This window comes from Balearica regulorum, chromosome 3 (assembly GCF_011004875.1).
Source record: "Balearica regulorum gibbericeps isolate bBalReg1 chromosome 3, bBalReg1.pri, whole genome shotgun sequence".
NCBI classification, from domain to species: Eukaryota; Metazoa; Chordata; class Aves; order Gruiformes; family Gruidae; genus Balearica; species Balearica regulorum.
The window spans coordinates 124,596,636-124,615,144 of record NC_046186.1 but is presented as its reverse complement, the minus strand read 5'-3'; the positions used below and the strand labels follow the sequence as shown (position 1 = coordinate 124,615,144).

Genomic DNA, 18,509 nt, shown 5'->3' with positions numbered 1-18,509 from the left:
GTTTGTTATACACAGGAGTCCCACACATACCAAGAACCGTAAACATTATTTAGACATTTTAAAAAAAAAAAGAAGCCAACTTACTTAGCCATTGCATCTTTGACGTTTTTGTTCACAAGTCCCAAATAATGGTCAATTTGGGCCTGAAATAGAAGGTGACCGATGTTACAGACCAGCTCTTACAAACAGTTACTCTGCTGTCCCAAAGGCAGAGGTGCACCGCACCAAGACATGCTTTACCCATGACAGAAAGAAGCTGACAGAAGGAAGGGGCTCACCCATGTTTAGTCCCCAGGTTGATGCCCCGTGTTTGGCTCCAGGAACACACACCCCAGCAGGGACTAGTGGGTAAGTACCCACAGAAATTCATATATCCTATCCCATTCCACACACACCCCCCCCCCAATCAAGGCTGCCCCAACATGAGGGTGCCCAAGCGAGGCCCTCGGTGAGGGGCAGTCTGCTGCTCTGCCGCCTCTGGGCAACATGGAGAAGGAAAGCTGCTTAGGTGGGCTGGGCCTGTTAAACAGCTTACGCCTTCAGAGAGCAGCCTTCAGCTCGTCAAGAGGATTGAAGAGCCCGGGTTAAGCCACACAAATTGTCCATCATCTTTCCTCAGGGCTGCAGGATTTCCTTTTGCTGCAGCATACTTTGTTCTTTCCTAGGACCTTGGAGACGAGCCCAAGAGGCTCCGCCATCTGCTCCAGGCCTTTCTTCCTCCCTTCCTAAGTCCCAGGCTGGCCTCCGTCAGCAGCGTTGTTTTTGAAAGAGGAGAAGGAACTGCTAAGCCAGAGCTGGCTTCCCCCTGTCCCGCGCTACGACCTGCTGAAGACAGTCCCTGCTCAAGCTCAGCTACAATTTAATCGGACACATTATTCTGTCGCCTTCTTACCTCCTTCTTTTATGTTAGTCTCTCCACAAGAGAAGCACCCGAGTGTGCCGAACATATCCCATCTCCTGGTTTTGCCAGGGCTACAAATTTCACAGGGCCTCAGGACACAAATCCTGAATATCAGTCCCAAAGAGGTTTCTTCAGCAACTGTTTTAGAAGTACTTACATCAGGATTAACACACTGTGCCTACTGCTGCTTTAGCCCTGACCAAATCTGGATGAGAGGAGAGAAGGCTCCCAGGTTAACTGGGCCTTTTCCCTAACTGCTTGCTGGGGAAGCCACCAAAAAGCAAGAGGGGAAAGCACGCACAGCCTGGACTTCACCGTGAACTTGATTCTCTTAGCCCTGGCACTGACTCCCGGTTAAAGGCCTATGTTTTTAAGGCTTTAAAGATTTTCGGTGATTGAAATTAATTTTGTTTTTATTCTCTTGTGGTTTTGCTTCAACAGAGCTAATTTTACAAAGCATTTAATGAATCATACTAAACACTCACCTGATGTCTCTCATAAATAACAGGAACACTGAAGAGCGAAATCAAAGCTGGAAAAGAGCACATCAAAGGTATAAATATTGACAAAAGGGATGGTGTTTCAGGTAAAAGAATGACTAGTTTTCACACCTTGACAGTTCTTTGAAAAAGTACAAGAAAAAGAAACAACAAAGCCACGTACAAAAACTGTTGGCCAGTAATTTAAATAATCCTTATTAAGGAGAAGCTGGGCTGTTCGCCAGGTCTCATTAACAATACAGTAAGTTTAGTCACCGTTCACTTTTTCACTGTGGGTTATGCAAATTCTTCAAAAAGGATGCTTAGGCTTCTGCTGACGTCAGTGGGTTTGTGACACCTGAAGCCAGCCTGCTCTGGGATACAAGAAATGAAACTATCTGCAGTGGGACACAACCAGAGCCAAGTTTGTACCTCCTCCAAAGTCACAATACAGCCATGGTATTCAAGGGTGGCTGACCCTGACAGGGACAAGCACAACACAACACGCTTTTAAATGATACAATGTCTGGAAAATTGGCAATCTCAAGGAATTTAACACTGCAATTCAAAATGATCCATTCTGCAGCGTTATCAACATCCTAGAAAAAAGGATACACAAGTATAACATCTTGCTACGCTCTCGAGAACACAGGAATAGCCTCACAGAACCAAGCAGACTTAAGTGCTTTTCCAGGGTTATTTTGTACGCCAGATATTTACAATTTAAAACACTTACCCAGAATCAGTAATGTGAGACCATTAAACAAGGCACCAACATAAGTGAATACCCACATCAACACTGCAAACTAAAAAGGAAAAAAACAGCACGTCAGCCCACAGTCCATCTTACAAGAACATACTAGTTCAAGCAGTGAGAGAACTTCTCCAAACACACATACGGAACTAAACCGCCCCAAACTCCACTTTACCCTTGTCGGTCTCATGTAATTAGAGATGAGTAAAAGATGGCTGAAGGGTTTAGTAATAGGATATATGGCCTCCTGTGTCCAGGTCATTGGGCTGAATTCAGCCCCAGTCAGCAGTGACCACAAGCTGTTAGTGCTCGGTGGCTGCTCAACGCTTCCAATCCCAAGTTTCATAACAGTGGGAAACCCAGCTCCTACCTCCCACCCTTCAAAGAGATGGAACAAACCAAACTATCACAACCACACTACGGCTCAGCAAAGGTCTCAATGAACCAGTGACTAGACTGGGCAGAGGTTTCTGTCACACTGGAGGTGGGGGACGGGACACACAACACCTATCTGGAAGGTAACGTGGCAGGGTTGGCTCGATTGAATATTTTCCTTTAAAAAAATATAGGGGTCAACAGTGGCATAAAATGGAAGCTGGCTGTAAGTCAAATGCAGAAGCAAAGCCATCTGTCTGTTAACAGACACCCTCACACTACCATTGGTTCTGGCTTTGCATCCCAGCCCCTACCTCATACCCAGACATCATTCCTCCCCCCCATTGGCTGCACTTGTACAGCTCCCCTGTCCTGTACAGGCTCCACTCCGCTAGCTTCACACAAAGATCTGCAGAAGTTCAAGGCCCTCAGTTTTCTGCCAGGTGGAGAGTGTCCCAAGCACACCTCTGACCTATACCGGGGTGGGAGGGGGCCGAGGGCTGCCAGCTCTATTTCTGTGTAGGATTCCTCCCAAGGAAAATCAGCCAGTTTCTTCTAGTGTTGCACAGCCCATGAGGAACTGAGCAGAAGCCAGGATCTGGACGTCAGGCATAGTGGATTTACCAGTGCTTATTTCTTGCTAACCACCGAATTACACTTTGCCTTGTGTAGAGCATGCAGATGAGAACCCCCAGCCCTTTAATCAACTGAGCACATCTGGTTATTTTCTGTGCCAGACACTGCAAAACACTCAACAGCCAGCCAGACATGGTGTGGAAGCTGCTTCTGGCATCAGGGAGGGAAGATCTGGGCACAGCTAACTGAAGGTGAAGTACTCCGATAAGCAGGAGATACACGCAAGGAAAAGATGGGTACAAAGCACTGGAAAGAAAAAAAATGCACAAAGGACTATGGGTGTGGGCACAGCTGAGTTACTCAGAAGTTATGTCTCCAAACAACTGTTTTTAGCTTATCCTAAGATGCAAAATATCCAAACCAAACAAAATCAACAGCCAACAATAAGATAAATACATGACAATAAATACAAATTTAATTGCATGACCCCTGTAGTGAAGTTTACTTCAAGAACTTTATTCAAAGCTGAGCCCATTCAAAATGCAGATGGATTAATTGCAAATGATGCGGTTCTCTATCTGTCGGTTCTTTCTGGATGTGATGCAAGCAGCACTAGAGGCACAAAGTTAACCCTCAGACAAGGCTGCAACGTTACCGTCAACTGCATTCTCACTGAAGGATTTTGGCAGGTTTATCAAGAAAAATAAAGCAGAATTCTCTAAACTCCCTCATGATTCATTCAAACCTTGGCCCAGTTCTGTTCTCCGCAATGCCAGGGTGAGAGCTGGCTGCCTGCCTTTTTGCACAAGACATTTTAACAGAGCAAATACTTTCCTTTCAGAGCAAGTCTGCACACGCAGCACGTCCCCCTCCCCAGCGAAGGGAGGAAAGACAAGAAGTTTTACCACAGCAAAAAGCCCCCAAGTCTGCAATCATTCAGAATGATTCTCTTGCAGGCTGTGCATTCAGTAAACTAAATATGCCAGCTTCAAGCACACACGGCAAAGCATCTTTACAGCCATCCAAGATCTCCTCTGCGTGAGCACAATTACCAAAGCTAGGCACCACCCCGGTCAGGTGAACATTTAATAATATTGCTGAAGAGTATGACCAAGACAGAAAACCTGAGTTTATGTAAGCAGAGGGGTAACAGATATGAATCAATCGCAAAGTCCAACAATTATCAGAACTATGCAATCCTGTTCAGTGAGCATTGTATTTATGGCCCAAGATCAAAATCCAGGAGTTAACATTTCACTGACACAGGCTTTGCTTCTCCTGAAGTCTGTCCAGAGCAGCATCAGGATCTAAGGCCAAACTGTGCTGCACGTGCAGTTTTTAATTCATACTGGGCAGGAGAGGGAACCCCAGACTCCAGCGAGACCATCTCCTCTCTTGCCGTGTCAGTAGGGGACAGCTACTGTGAAAGCTGGGGCTATCCAAGCAAACAGAGTTCAGCAAAAACCTCAGAACCCCCCTCCCACACCACCTCCTCTCTTCACGCCATTCCGACAATTAAAACAATGCTCCCGGGTTAAGTGAAGTTGATCTCAATTTACATATTGGTCTTTTTTTTTTTTTTTTTCCCTTAGAAACGACACAAACTCAGAGAACCTTACAGATGCAAAAAGGCTTACCTGAAATATGTCTGAACACAAAGATAATATTGCTCTTCCCACACACTGAGAGCAGGACAAAAGGGAAGCACAGGGCCCCAGCTCAGCCTGAACCTTACAATGATGCATAAACCAGTAAAAAGCCCAATATATCTGCTGGACTGAATTGAGGTTTTGCCTACCTCATCATTTATCAGTTTCTTTACTATAAAATAGTTCAAACACAGCAAAGAGCTCTGTTTCTCAAAACATCAGTTGAGCAATGACAAATTGAAAGCAACCGTGCCCCAGTGTCATAAGAGAACCCCATTGCGCAGTGGGGTGAAGCACTAGATCACTGAGTATCAGGACAAAGTGCAGTTTCTCCTGGGGCTCTGGCAAAGGCTCCTCTGGAATTGCTCCTTCAGAGCTGTGAGGAACTTCTTGTGCTGCATAAATATTTAGAGTCCATTTTAAGACTTCTATGACTGAAGTGTTATTTAATAAAAAAGAAAAAAACTTAACAAGACAGATTTTACAGCCAGAACTATTACACACAATAAACTGACCTGCAGACATTTTCAACATTAAAGCTCTGTAACTTTAATTATACACAAACATGCTGTTTCCTATAGTGAAGATGTTTAAACTACACAAGCCAAGATATTTTTTTTAAAGCAGGGCCGTTATATTACATAAACCCCCAGCATCTTGGTGTTCTCCTCAAGCACAAACTCTTCAAAAATCAGTAACTGTGCTTGCGAACTGTCCTGACATTCACTGGTTTCGTATAAGGGTTGCTCCCAACTACCATAAATTAGCCTAATTAACCTACATAAAATGTTTTAAATGTCAGAAGGAGAGAGGGGATATGAATTAGTTCAGCTGAATAAACATGTCTTTCCTATGTTACCATAATATTTTAAAAGTGATTAGAGTGCCTTGAAGACATTCTGACTGGAATTAATTCTACTTCTAACAGAATTCCTCTGAAAGGCCTCATTTTTAAAACAGTGTTAACTGAAACAGCAGTTGGATGCTTACTGCTTCCTCTTCCTTTACTGAAAGGGATTGTGATCTCTAAACAAATGGTGCGGAAATTCTTGTAAGTCAGATGAAGGAACATACCACAAAGAGCTTAATTATTAAATACAAGTGACCTTATGACTACAAGTTTTTCTGTGATGTTGTTTAATCAAACACGACTTAAGCACAAAAATTTTTCTTTGAACAATGAAACTCAATGCCCTTAAAAACACAATAAACAAAGATCATCATTGCATAGTTTGGGTGGGAAGGGACCTTAAAGCCCATCTAGTTCCAACCCCCCTGCCATGGGCAGGGACACCCTCCACTAGCCCAGGTTGCCCAAAGCCCCATCCAACCTGGCCTTGAACACTGCCAGGGAGCCAGGGGCAGCCACAGCTTCTCTGGGCAACCTGTGCCAGGGCCTCAGCACCCTCACAGGGAAGAATTGCTTCCTAATACCTAATTTAAATCTCCCCTCCTTCAGCTTCAGGCCATTCCCCCTTGTCCTATGACTCCATGCCCTTGTAAACAGTCCCTCTCCATCTTTCCTGCAGGCCCCTTTAGGGACTGGAAGGTGCTGTAAGGTCTCCCCAGAGCGTTCTCTTCTCCAGGCTAACCAACCCCAACTCTATCAGGCTGTCTTCACAGGAGAGGTGCTCCAGCCCTCTGAGCATCTTCGAGGCCTCCTCTGGACTCACTCCAACCCTGTCCTTCTTACATTGGGGGCCCCTTTCTTCCCTCACACACCAAGTCTGAGTTATCAAAATGCAGTTCTAGCCATGTAACAATAATTCTTTTGGTCAAGGCTGTGGCTTTGAGATGCTGCAGAGATGAATCCTATCTACTTGTACACTTAAGCATGAAGAAGACACACAGCTTCTTACAGAGCAGATCGATGGGCAGTGGTGAGAGGATTTAGCCATCAAAATGCAATCCCTGTGTGGAAACACTGGCAAGGCACAGACAATAACGGCCTTATTTAAGCCATTTTGCCATAAAATTACTGCAGAGGTATCAATCATGTCCAGAAAAATGACTAGAAAATAACAATTCACAGCCACCTCATAAAAACACTTTTACTGCACAACCCTTTAGGAGCAGGAAGATTATTACACAAAACCCCAGGCTAATATCCTATCTCCTCTTTGCCTTTTGAGAAAATGAATCTTTATCATGAGCAGCAGACCCCAGGTAACAATCCAACAGCCTTATAATCTTTCTTTTCTCCAGAGGGAAAGGACTCGTGCTGCAGGAGACTTGCACACCATCAGGTGTGCAATTTTCCCAGCACAAACTCTGTGTTTAAATTGGAGCATAATGAGAAACTGGATCTAGAAACTCCGGGTAAGATCCCGAGATCTGGCTCCAATTTCTGTTCCACAAATATAACAAAGACTTTTATGGCCTTCCTGTTTTTCTCCAAGTTTCACTAGAAACCCCTTCCCCCAACCCCACAACAACTCAAAGAACTTTACAAAGCCCTAAGGGATTTACTGGAGGATAAATGCAACTTTATTTCAAGAAGATTAAGCAAACTGAAAAAGAAATGGACATGTTGTACTCAGTAAAGGAAACAATTGTTTGAAAAACGAAGAAAGGCGATTAGCTTGAAAGGAGAGAATATAATTCTCACAGAACAAAACTGAAGGCTTTTCAACAAATTCTTTTTATTATTATTCACTGTCAGTTTTGCTCTGCCACCTTCAATAAATCCCATTAAACACTACTTGGACATATTCAAGGTATCTGTTAGGCAGTATTGGATGCCTGAGGTAGAGTAACTTGCAAAACCCATTTCAGTAATTTGCATCACTAAAAGAAGCGGCTATTCACAATCAAACCCAAGGACTCAGGTGTCCACCTTCCCATCTTCCCAGTAGAACAAGTGCACCGCACAGTCCCTACTCTTCCAGCAAATGAGTGGGCACAAGAATTCCCGCTGTTTAAGGCAAGTAACTGTACGCTAACCACTTGCTGGTCTCAGTACAGAAACAAACAGAAAAACAAAACAAATCCAGACTCTGCCAGTGTCTAGCCCAAAACACAGATTTTTCAAGAGGGAGAGAGATACTTGTTAATGCCAAATTCTGAATGCCCAATGTCTTGGTTTTTTAAAAGATTTCTGCTGTTAAGCAGCAGCGAGGAGATGTAGCAGCTAGACTGCATGCAGCCAGAGCTTATTTCAGTTTTCCACTAATTTTTATTATACTGTCGAAATAAAGTACAGATAAAGTTATCCATTCTACCACTGCACCCAGCACTTTATATTCAACTCAGTGTGGCTAACAGAAAGCTATACTTCTTGAAAAACAAAAGGGCTTAGTACTTCCAACAAGCAAACTAAAACTCAGTATTTACTTCAATGGAGCCAAAGATGCCATTGTTCATTCATGTTTATAAGGACTCGTGGGCTTTGCTAAGCTAGGTCTGCAAGGAATCTATTTACACAAGGCTGCTGTATCTACAGCTGAAGTAGACTTACCTTCAGAGAATCAACTAAGTCATCGACTAGGAAGAGACGTCTCAGCTCTTTGACTGTGCCATTAATATGACCAAGCACAACATTACTGTATTTCTGGATAAGCTCTTCAGACACAGCTACATCAGACTCCAAGTAAGCCCTGCAAGAAAGAAGAGCTTATGAAACTTTAGAGTGCTGCCAAACACTATCAACACATGTTATATGTTATATATACACAATATCAACATACGTTCTTTTTACGTTACAAAGAAAAACTCCACCGTACGAGGAATGCTAAAAGGGTACAACAGAACTAACCTAAGTTATTCTTAGAAGGTAAAAGTGAACCTTAGAAAAACCTACACGACCTCTTAGAAGAAAAGAAAAAAATGTTTCATGTTGTGCTAGTGCATTTACTAAGTCACATGCGGTCCTAACGGGCCCAGGCAGAAGAGCCACGCTGGCTAACATGCATGTGTGAACAGACATGGCAAGCGAGTGGCCAAAGGACTGTCCAGCACCACTGACACATATATATGCTGCTTGGTCTATGAAGCCTCTTCCTACTCCTCAGCATATGCTGTAATCTAGTGCATTAATAAGGCCAACATGTCTTTAAAAACATGAGACACAGACAGGCTGGGGGGGGGGGGGGGTGTGTGTGTGATTCTTGGGGTTTTTTAATTTTTTTTTTCTATTTATTGTATTAGATGGCCTAATATTCTACAAGGCTTCAGATTCCTTCATTTCTCAAACAGAAAAAAATCCTACAAAAGCAACATATCCATTCGCACTGCTGGAAGGCACTTCTGAAATTACCATTAAGCTGTAACATGCACACTAAGGAACAGTAAAATGAGAAAGTTTTTCATCATTTACCAAAAAAATTTCTTGCAGTTAGTGACAGCAGTGCTTTTAACAGAAAGATATAAGCTCCTATCTGGTTAAGTGTTCTTTCTACTACATTGTGACTTTTCTCTGTAGTTGCAGCAGCTACAGCAATTTAGATTCTTTAAATAGAGAGTAATTTATTTATCTAATTTGCATGTTGCAGAGAGAAGGAGCAACGCAGTACATCTGTAAACAGGGTACTCATTTTACAGCTATTACAATTGTTAAACTTTTACTTTCATTTGGGGAGGGGAAGGATTCTGCTTTGGGGTGTTTTTGTTTGGGTTTTTTGACAATAAAAAATGCAGTGGAGGCTCCTGTGTATGTCATTTCAGGTAAAGCTAAAAATGCCCTTGTGGCAAGTCCAAAACAAATGAAAATACTTTAAACTGTAACTACAGAGGGCAGCCATTTCAAGGCTGCATTCTGCTGTCCACACTTGACTTGAATCTGCACATCCTTCTCAACTCATCAGCAAGATATGCAGTACCTGAATCAAAAATTAAATTGATCTTATGGATGTGCTCTTCACTGTCAAACTAAATTCAAGTAAAAATATTCTTCTTGTAGTTCAAGCTAGACAGATAAAAAGTAAGCAACCAAGTATGTTTGACAAGAATGTCTGGAAGCTTCTTATGAATATCAGTATTTTTAGAAATAAACTGCAGAAAGACCCATGGATAGAGCAAGTGTTGCTTGTTCTTGCTCAGAAAACTTAACTGGTAAACTTCAAAATGCAGTTTGGATACTGAAGAGTACTTACTACTGGGTAGACAGAGCAAACAGGATTTCAGCTGGGAATTATTCACCCTGAGTGTGAGTAAGGATGGCCATACAGGGCCTTGATGGTTAAAAAAAAGAAAAAAAAACCCCAACCAAAAAGCTAAGTTTACAAAAAATATATTTCATACTGCTATACTGAATGTTGTTGCCAATTGTTCAGATGTAATTTTTTTATATCAGATCTAAGCCCAAAAGCAAATACTCCTTTTTTTTCAGAGGTTTGTCCCACAGTTGTTTTAGGCATAGATCGGCTTCCACTGGGTAAATAAGCCACTACGCATAGTCAGGGAGGAATAGAGGTAAACCCAAGGAAACGTTTTACTTTGCCTTACTTAAGATGAGAGGAAGAGAATACAAATAGTTGGAAACACCACAAAATTAGTAAGAGAGCTGTAAATAGGAGGGCAAGCAGGAGTTTCTGAAAGGCGCAAGGGAAGTCGAGATCGATTTCATTGATTAATAAAAGGAGAGAAGCAAGTCCAAGCAGTGTGGGACAGGGCTGGTATGGAAATAGGAAACAGGCACTCCTAGTAATTGCTCTAACACCTTAATAAGTTTTGATTTCTCTGAAGATGTAGTTTTGCAAGAATGGGCACCACTGTACTCCACACAGGAAAGGATGAATACCATGGATACCATATTGCCAAACTGCAGGGAAGTGCACACATGCTATGCCCCAAGGACTTAGCTCATCACTTAAGGCAAAGAGCTTGGAGGTCCTCTGAGGACCTAAATTAATCCTATGATTCAACTCCTCAAGCCTCAGAATTCAGAGTCCAATTTTCTGGGTTTCTGATCTGGGCAGGCTAAAATGAACCTGGATTCTGCTGACGACACACAGCCTTGCATGTAGAGAACACAGCTATGCTGCTACAATTTTAAAGGTATTCTTAAAAAAAAAAATCCAAAAAGATAAAAGTATCCTCTGCTACATTTATTCTGGTTTTTGCTGAAGATGTTGCATTGAAAGTGCTGCATGTCCTGGGTATTCTTTAAATTTTGTACATCATCTGCCACTGGTTCACACTGTGAAAGCTACAGCATTCTAAAACGCACATTTTATGCACAACAGATTGAAGCTTTTCTTTTTTTTAAATGTAACTTCAGATACTCTAGCATTCCCAAAGAAATCCCCTGTACCAAGTGCCCAAGCAATTTTCTTTACTGCTGTGTATGCCTATTGATGAAAAAACAAAAGAAAAGTAGTCACAGGCTGGATAACAGATTTTTCAGTACAGAGACTATTTACGTTATTATGCAACACGTTACGGCATGTGTCATCTACCACTTCTAACAGCCCCAATACTGCTGTTCCCCAAAACAACACATTTTAATTAAGAAAAAGAAAAATCTCACCTAAACGGGTGGCCTTCATCGGACTTTTGGATTGCCTGGATAACTCCCTTGTATATCCTAAAGCTGATCGTCACGGAAAGCAGGGCCAAGGCAATGTAAGCTGTCACACTCACGATGCTGAACACTGTTAATGAAAGCAGCAGGAACAAGCTGGCACCAAACACCACTCCTGTCTTCTTAATGTCTCGCCAGTAAAGGAGGTCAACAACTAAAATTTAAAAAGGAGAAGAAATTAGAACAAGATACCTTTTGCATCCATATGAAAACAGTAAATGTGATTCACTTGACTGCTGAGAGTCATCAAGAACGGAACTCGTGATCTCACTGTCAAACCAGAGCTGAAATAACAACTACAAATAGGTTATTGTAGCACTGATTTTGCATTGCACTTCAGATTATTGGGATTATTGTTATTAGGATTACCTCAAATGTAATTGCTAAAATTTAAGAACAATTCTGCCCTTAAGCAATGTCAGAATTAATCTCTTCAAATACTGTGCTGTGTTCTGCACCACAACCATAGCAGTTTGTGCTTCATTTCAGTTATTTTTGTGGAGGTCACTCACTGAAGAGATGGATTCCAATTCCCTGGTAGGACAAATGATGAGACACTAACAGATCTCTAAACTATTCTCTCTTTGCAAGTCTGGTAGAGGCAAAGGCACTGCTCAGGGCTCATTACCAGTTCATTTTCATTCCCATGGGAGTTTGTAATGTTGATTATGGGTGACAGACTGAGCCATCAAGAGGGAATAATCTCACTGAAATTTCAATCCAGGCTAAATCTGCTGGACTCCAATGCAAAATACTTCCTTTGTAAAGCAAGCTTATTTTTTCCTTAAGTAACCCTCAGGAGAGAACACAATATTATGTCATTTTTAGCATCCCTGTTTAGAGTAAACTACACCTTTGCACAAGTCATTGGTAATGGCTTAATACGTCCATTGCAGATTTGTTTTGCAGCCTTGTTGCATCTGGTTGATTATCTTACTGAACTCAAAATCTGCAAATGTCATTCGCCACTGCTGAGTACAGCACTGGGCAGGGGCATCTAGCCTAGTTTTGTGATTCATGGTGAGACGCACAATAAAACGCGCTCTTCACGATTTCTACCTCCACAGCTGATTAGATTTTCACAACAACAAATTCCTCTTCTGCATCAAAACTGCTTGTTAATAGCAATAATGTATTAGATACAGAACGCAAGATAAATTCTAGAAAAATTATTACTATCACACCACAAGTTTAGTAATCCTATCTCATCCTAAACATCACCAAAGTTAATTGTAAAATAGCGTATCACAATTCAGAACAGATTCTTACACTGAATGACTGTAAAAGAAAACTTAAAAAAATAATATTTTACTGTTATTTCGTACAGGATGTAAACGGAGTAATGCATCAAACATGTAGTAGCCTCTACAGTGTGAAGTCTGCATTATCCCTTTGTAGGTACAACATGAAAATGCCACTGTGGCTATGGTGCAATTCCAGAGTGTTTCAGAAGCTCAAGTCCTTTCCTAAATATTTCCGTAGGGAAACTGTACTGAGCAGCAGGCGCTGGAAAGATGAGAACCCTGGTCAGAAACTTAAAGCCGCCATTTTCATAATGTAAAATATTTTACCCAAATATTTCATTCAACTTTCAACAGAAATTTCCTGACAAAAATCAGGTTACAGTTGCACAAACGCCTTAAATTTGTCATAAAATTTTTGTTGAAAAAAAACCCCAGCCTCATCCCTCCACCACCACTCAATCCCACTCCTTTCCTCTGCAGGGCCACACACAGAACCAGCCTGCTTTTCTGCATGCTGCTGACAACTACTGCACGGAAAAAGAAAAAAAAAAAAAAAGAAAAAAGTGCAGCTAAGTAGCCAGCCAGATCAGATTCTGGATGTGGTTCACACTGTGACTCCACAAACATATGGGGTGTTAGATAGAGCAGCCAGCCAAAGAGCGTGACACTCCAGCTCTCAGAACGGCACCAACCTGAAGTCAAATTGCAGCCCAACCTACCTGGGCACTCTCTTGACCTGTTATTCCTCTGGGTCCCTTCACATTACAAAGAGGCAAACAAATGAAGCTCTGAACAAGACAACTTTAATATTTGTAAAAATCAAACAAACAAAAAATCAAGTCATCCTAGAATTCCGTTTCTATGAGCTATAATCCTGAAACTTAACATTTTCTTTGGCTTTGGTTCTAATCACAAAAGGGTCTATTAGTGTCTCTGTACAGCCTACATTAGCAAGTTTAGCATGTAAAAGGAGCTTATCAACAAAACTGTGAGCTCGACCTAAAAATCGTTGTAAACAGTAAACCTAAACTGAGCTGCAAGTATCCATAGCATTTGGGTGAGGTTTTTTTAACCAGTCCTGCCAAAAAAGTTGGTGGATTTTGTGCTCCTATATCATGCAAGAGATCTTCGAAAAAACCCTCATTTCTTTCTATTTGCTTCAAATACTGAAGCTATATTTATTTTTAAATGCTGCAATTTGAGCATCCATACATTCAAATTTGGGTGCTGCTCCTATATCACATGACACACTACATACGAGCCCTTCTCCTCTCCGTTTGCAGACAGCATTAGTTCTGTAAATGAGATACTCCCTCCTCTGAACCACAGTTTTAAAGCGTCCCTACTGATAGTGGGATCTTACTGCTTCATAGGAAATCACTTGTTACCAGCAGTGAGGCATTATACCTGCACCCAGCTGTAATGAATGTAAAGACAGTAATTAATCTATATGACAGTTTCCAAAACACAAGAAACAAAGGAAAATTGCTGGAATTAAAACACACCACAAATGCCAAATGGCCTGTAGCCACCCATCTTCAAGTCCTTTGTTCTCAGTAATCAATAAGAAAAATCCCCAAGCTAGGACCTCCCGGACCAGAGTTAAGCTGCACATGAAGCATTTTTCCTCGCTCTCTCCACTCCATTTGGAGAACTACCATATCAGCTTAACGACATACAGATCCTGTTTCATTGTAAATTCCGCAAAGGGAAATTCAGTGTCAAAAGTCTCTGAAAACCTGATTTGTCATTTTCAGTCCAAGAGAGTACATGATGAAACTGATTTCCATTCTCCAATTGATCAGAAACAGGTATTTGCATTTCTTTCTAAAGTAAAAGATTAAAAGCATTACTAGAAGCAGCTTTCTGGCTTTAACTCATACACAAGATATTCACAGCAGATTAAAAAAAACCCAACAAACCCACAGAAAAACAAAACCCTCAACCAATTCTCAGAAACAGCCCTGCCAAGCAGCATCTTTCCTCATGGAAACCATTTTAAGCTTTATTTTATACAACATGAACTATAATCTCATGCATTTAATGTAAGTATTCCAGGCCTATTCTAAAGCAGAACAGCTGCCTACATTTGGTAAGCACGAACTGTCACTTGGCACATCTAAAAATAGATCTGCTAGCATCCGTGCCTTACATGCACAACTCATCCAATTACATTTTGCTTTTAAAGCGAGTGCCATGATAGGTTTATCACTGTATGGTTTTTTAAAGTCCTTTTTTACTTTCTTTCACAGATATTTAACTTAAAACTGAACAATTCATACTGGTTTTTGATGACAAAGCAAGTGGTTTAATATATTTAACCTGATGTTCTTTTAAAAAAAAAAACCCTGAACCAAGTAACCCTCTTTTTAAAAAAAAAAAAAAAAATTAAAAGCCTCTAGATCGACAAGCAAGTTCACGTCACATCTATTAAAGAAAACCAAGAAAAAGGGACTAACCCATTTTGGCATCCATCTTGAGTGTGCCTGCATGCACCCAGATCTTGCACAGCTGACTACCCAGAGCCTTTTCACTTCCTGCTAGGGCATTCGGAGGTCAGCAGATATACGCAACTGCCTGCCGCCGCAAATTCGCGCCGGCCCCCGCCAATGGCTGCCTCGGCGCTAAGTCCTTGGAATGCAGCTGTGGAGCCAGAGATTCCCCTTCACAATGAACAACTACTCTCTATCCAGTATGGAGAAACAAACAAAAACTGGGTTTCAGCACCAAAGAAAGGCTGTTTGTGTAAGAGGAGAGGGAAGGTTAAAAAAACGCAAACAGTGTATGATTTATACAAACATCATGGCCATTACACTGGAACCTTTCTGTAATCTGAAAGGTAAGCAGAAATTCTTTATGTTCTTCCAATAACAGTAAAAATAGCGTAGAAGCACAACTAAGATCCTTTTCTAGATCAATTTAAGAACAGCTAGTGTTGTACTAATACAGAAGTATTCAGAATGAGCAGCTTTCAAATGCATCTGAAGGGCACAGTGACAACTGTCACCATAGCACCACATAGGCTGCTATGAAGAAAATTAACTCTGGAACAGCAAAACCCAGTACGCGACCACAAACAGGCAAATTGCTGTTAATTTCTGTTTAGAGAGACATTTTCCAGTTATGCTAAATAAACCTCCTATTTACACAGTCATCTTCAGGGCTTCCACTAATCTTTTATGCAGAATATCGAGCAGGGAAGATCTGTCCCTGCAGTCTCACTTTCAAAGCCTGGTCAAGACCAGTGTGGGGCAGCCACCAACCCAGCAAGGGGTCAAAGCCTGCCAAGCACAAACACCATTAGTAAACTGGGGTTTGACATCTTCAAGATTTCCTCCATCAGAACAACCATTTAAAAGCATGGCTGACAACCTAAGCAGGAGCACTTACGGACTGGGCCACAAAATTCAAGCCTCCTTTTACCCTCATCAGATGTGTTGGAAGCCAGTTTGATCCTTGACCGCCTTGTTGCAAGTCAGTAACAACTGAACAATGCCAGGCTGGTAAAACTGGCTGGTTATTGCATGCCTGCACGTGGTGCGAAGCACGTGGAGCTGACTTCAACCAAGAGAGCTTTCCCTGTCCTGGGGACCGGCATGTCCAGCGGGACTGACAGGCTTGTCTAACTGGATCCCAAAAGTCAGAAAACAAATCTGCATCACACGCGTTTCAGACTTTGCATATCTGCCCCGCAGTCCCTACAAAAAAAAGGGTGATACACAAGTACATGCCAGAATGAAAATGAAGTCTGACACTACCAGATTGCCTCACCAAAATGCAAATACCATCTATCAACTACTAATGAGCCAACGCAGTATTTTTCTTTCATTTCTACTTAATCATATACCCATGTATATGTGCACAATGTACAAACTGGGAAACTCATTCCAAAGCCCTGATTAAACTAATCTGAACCAGAATTCAGATCCATTTTCAGCACATTAATAAAAAACTCATAATCCTGGGATAGCCTGGGAGTAAGCTGTGGTGTTCATCCTACCATTAGCACTATTCAGCCATTAAAACCTGACAATTCATTGAAATAATTAAAAATTAAATAAATAAATGTTACATTTTAGTACCAATTACTCAATAGGGGGCTGTCTTTAAAAGTGCTAAAAATACAAGTCATGCCATCCCCAGGGTAAACCTATTTCATCCTGCCTATCTAGATGATAAATACCAGAGGTATTAATCAATACCAGAGGTTGCACCACTTTCACTATGCTGGTTCCTCAACTACTATGGCTGTAGCACAAGAAACACACATACCAAGACTAAGTTTAGGATTATATTAATTAGGAAGTAGTGCTTTAGCTGGAAACCTAACTACGAACCGTACTTTTGGCTCTTCTCTGGTTTTTGATTTGATCATCACTTTCAGATTTGATTATCACTTTCTTTTTTAAGGTTATTTTTTTTAGCATGGAAAGAAGCATTTTGCAATATTTGCTTCTGTATTTATTTTGGGGCAAGATGAATAGTGCAGTCAGTCCCTGAACTTTACCCATTTTCCATGCCACTGGAGCCTGACCTAACGAAGGAAAAACACATGAAACCAGGCATCTTTGTCTCGCTATAAACAAATGCTACCAGAAACCACACTTAACCAGGCCTGAAGAACAGTTGCAAAAGGAGAGGAACCAGACTCTTCTGCTTCCCCAGAAAACCTTCTTCTTGCTCTGCTTCCATTTTCTTTTAGACCTTATCTCTACAAGTTCAATTATAATTAAACCTCAAGGCAGTAGGGACTTCCTTGGAGGAAGAAATGGGCACTAAACCAGCTTCCTCCACCTAAGAGGATGCTACTAGGTAAAAAACAAGGGGGGACTAGTGGAAGAGGAATTTAAAACACTGCCTGAAGTTACACCAGCACTAAATATGCACACAGGACAGGTTCAGGTTTGCTTTGTTCATTTGATGACAGTTCTATTACACGCTAGGGCTACATTTTGCAAAGAAGCCAAGCGCACAGACCCCACATCACTGGCCTCCAAGCAGCTGTAACAGCATGGTTCGCAATGGTTAGCAAATTCCCCAAGCGTGCCATACAGGCATCCTCATGATTGGCAAATATTCAGTAATTTTAATTCAAGAAAGACTCCATTATTCTCAAGGCCTCCAATTCTAGGCTTGGAAATGTCCTCTTTCAGTTGTGGTGAGGGACAGACCATTACCAACCCTGCCCATTGGGTTGTCAAAGAAATCCTGAAAACTGGGCCTGAATACCCAAAGGTAACTTGCCTTTTTTTACAAAAACCTCCGGACCTCACCCCTCTTTTTTTTTTTTTATCCCCAAGAATTTCAGGCCTGACCTATGGAGTGCTGAACATTTAAAATAGTTACACATCGAGAACATATTACTAAACCGTGCAAGATACTTTTTCCTAAGATCTTACAGTCCTTTAATGAAAGATTAGAACTTTTTAGAAACTTGTTTTGCAGGGAGAAAGGTTTTTTTTCCCCTGCAGTGCTTTCTTGCTACATATTTAGGTTCTGATAGAGCTTTATATGGATTCTAGACAGTTGGAAATTTTGTCTAAGTGGAAAAAAACATAGATTTTGAACAATAGTTATAAAAAAAAGATGAAAACTTCACAAGTACCAAGCATGACAGGGCTCTTTAAGATATTTAAGTATCCAGAGATCATTAAAATTTTTTAAAGCTTGTCTTGTTGATAAAGTTTGAAGATTACGTATTCAAATAAGGCTTAAACTCTTACACACTGAGCACTAATATAATGATCCACAGAGATTTACACCGGTGATCTCCCATTGGCGGTTACAGGAACAAAGGTCAGAACCACACTAATTTAAGGTTAGCTACTTATTTACCTAAAACAATTTAATATTATGGCTGTAAATTCTGAAAAATCAAACACAGTTTTACCTAGAATCCCACAGAATTATGAAAAAGCCAATAAAAACATGATTAAGGGTAGACTCCGAACATGCTAAACGGCGGGGGGGGGGGAACCCTGCTGTAGTCTGCATGCAATTTCTCCTCATGA

General features: G+C 41.3%; 1 protein-coding gene across 6 annotated transcripts in view; it reads right to left on the bottom strand.

Annotated features, from left to right (window-relative positions):
- Positions 1-18,509, bottom strand: part of RTN4 (reticulon 4) — a 46,578-nt gene that overhangs the window by 1,407 nt on the left and 26,662 nt on the right. For 5 of the 6 annotated variants that reach the window (XM_075749892.1, XM_075749893.1, XM_075749894.1 and 2 more), the window contains 5 exons: positions 11,201-11,408; positions 8,192-8,330; positions 2,117-2,186; positions 1,387-1,433; positions 85-143 (listed from right to left, as the gene is read on the bottom strand). In XM_075749892.1, coding sequence (XP_075606007.1) covers positions 85-143; positions 1,387-1,433; positions 2,117-2,186; positions 8,192-8,330; positions 11,201-11,408 — 523 coding nt within the window. Of the gene's footprint in view, positions 1-84; positions 144-1,386; positions 1,434-2,116; positions 2,187-8,191; positions 8,331-11,200; positions 11,409-14,957; positions 15,068-18,509 lie in introns of those variants that run through there. The other variant, XM_010305223.2, reaches the window with a different exon arrangement.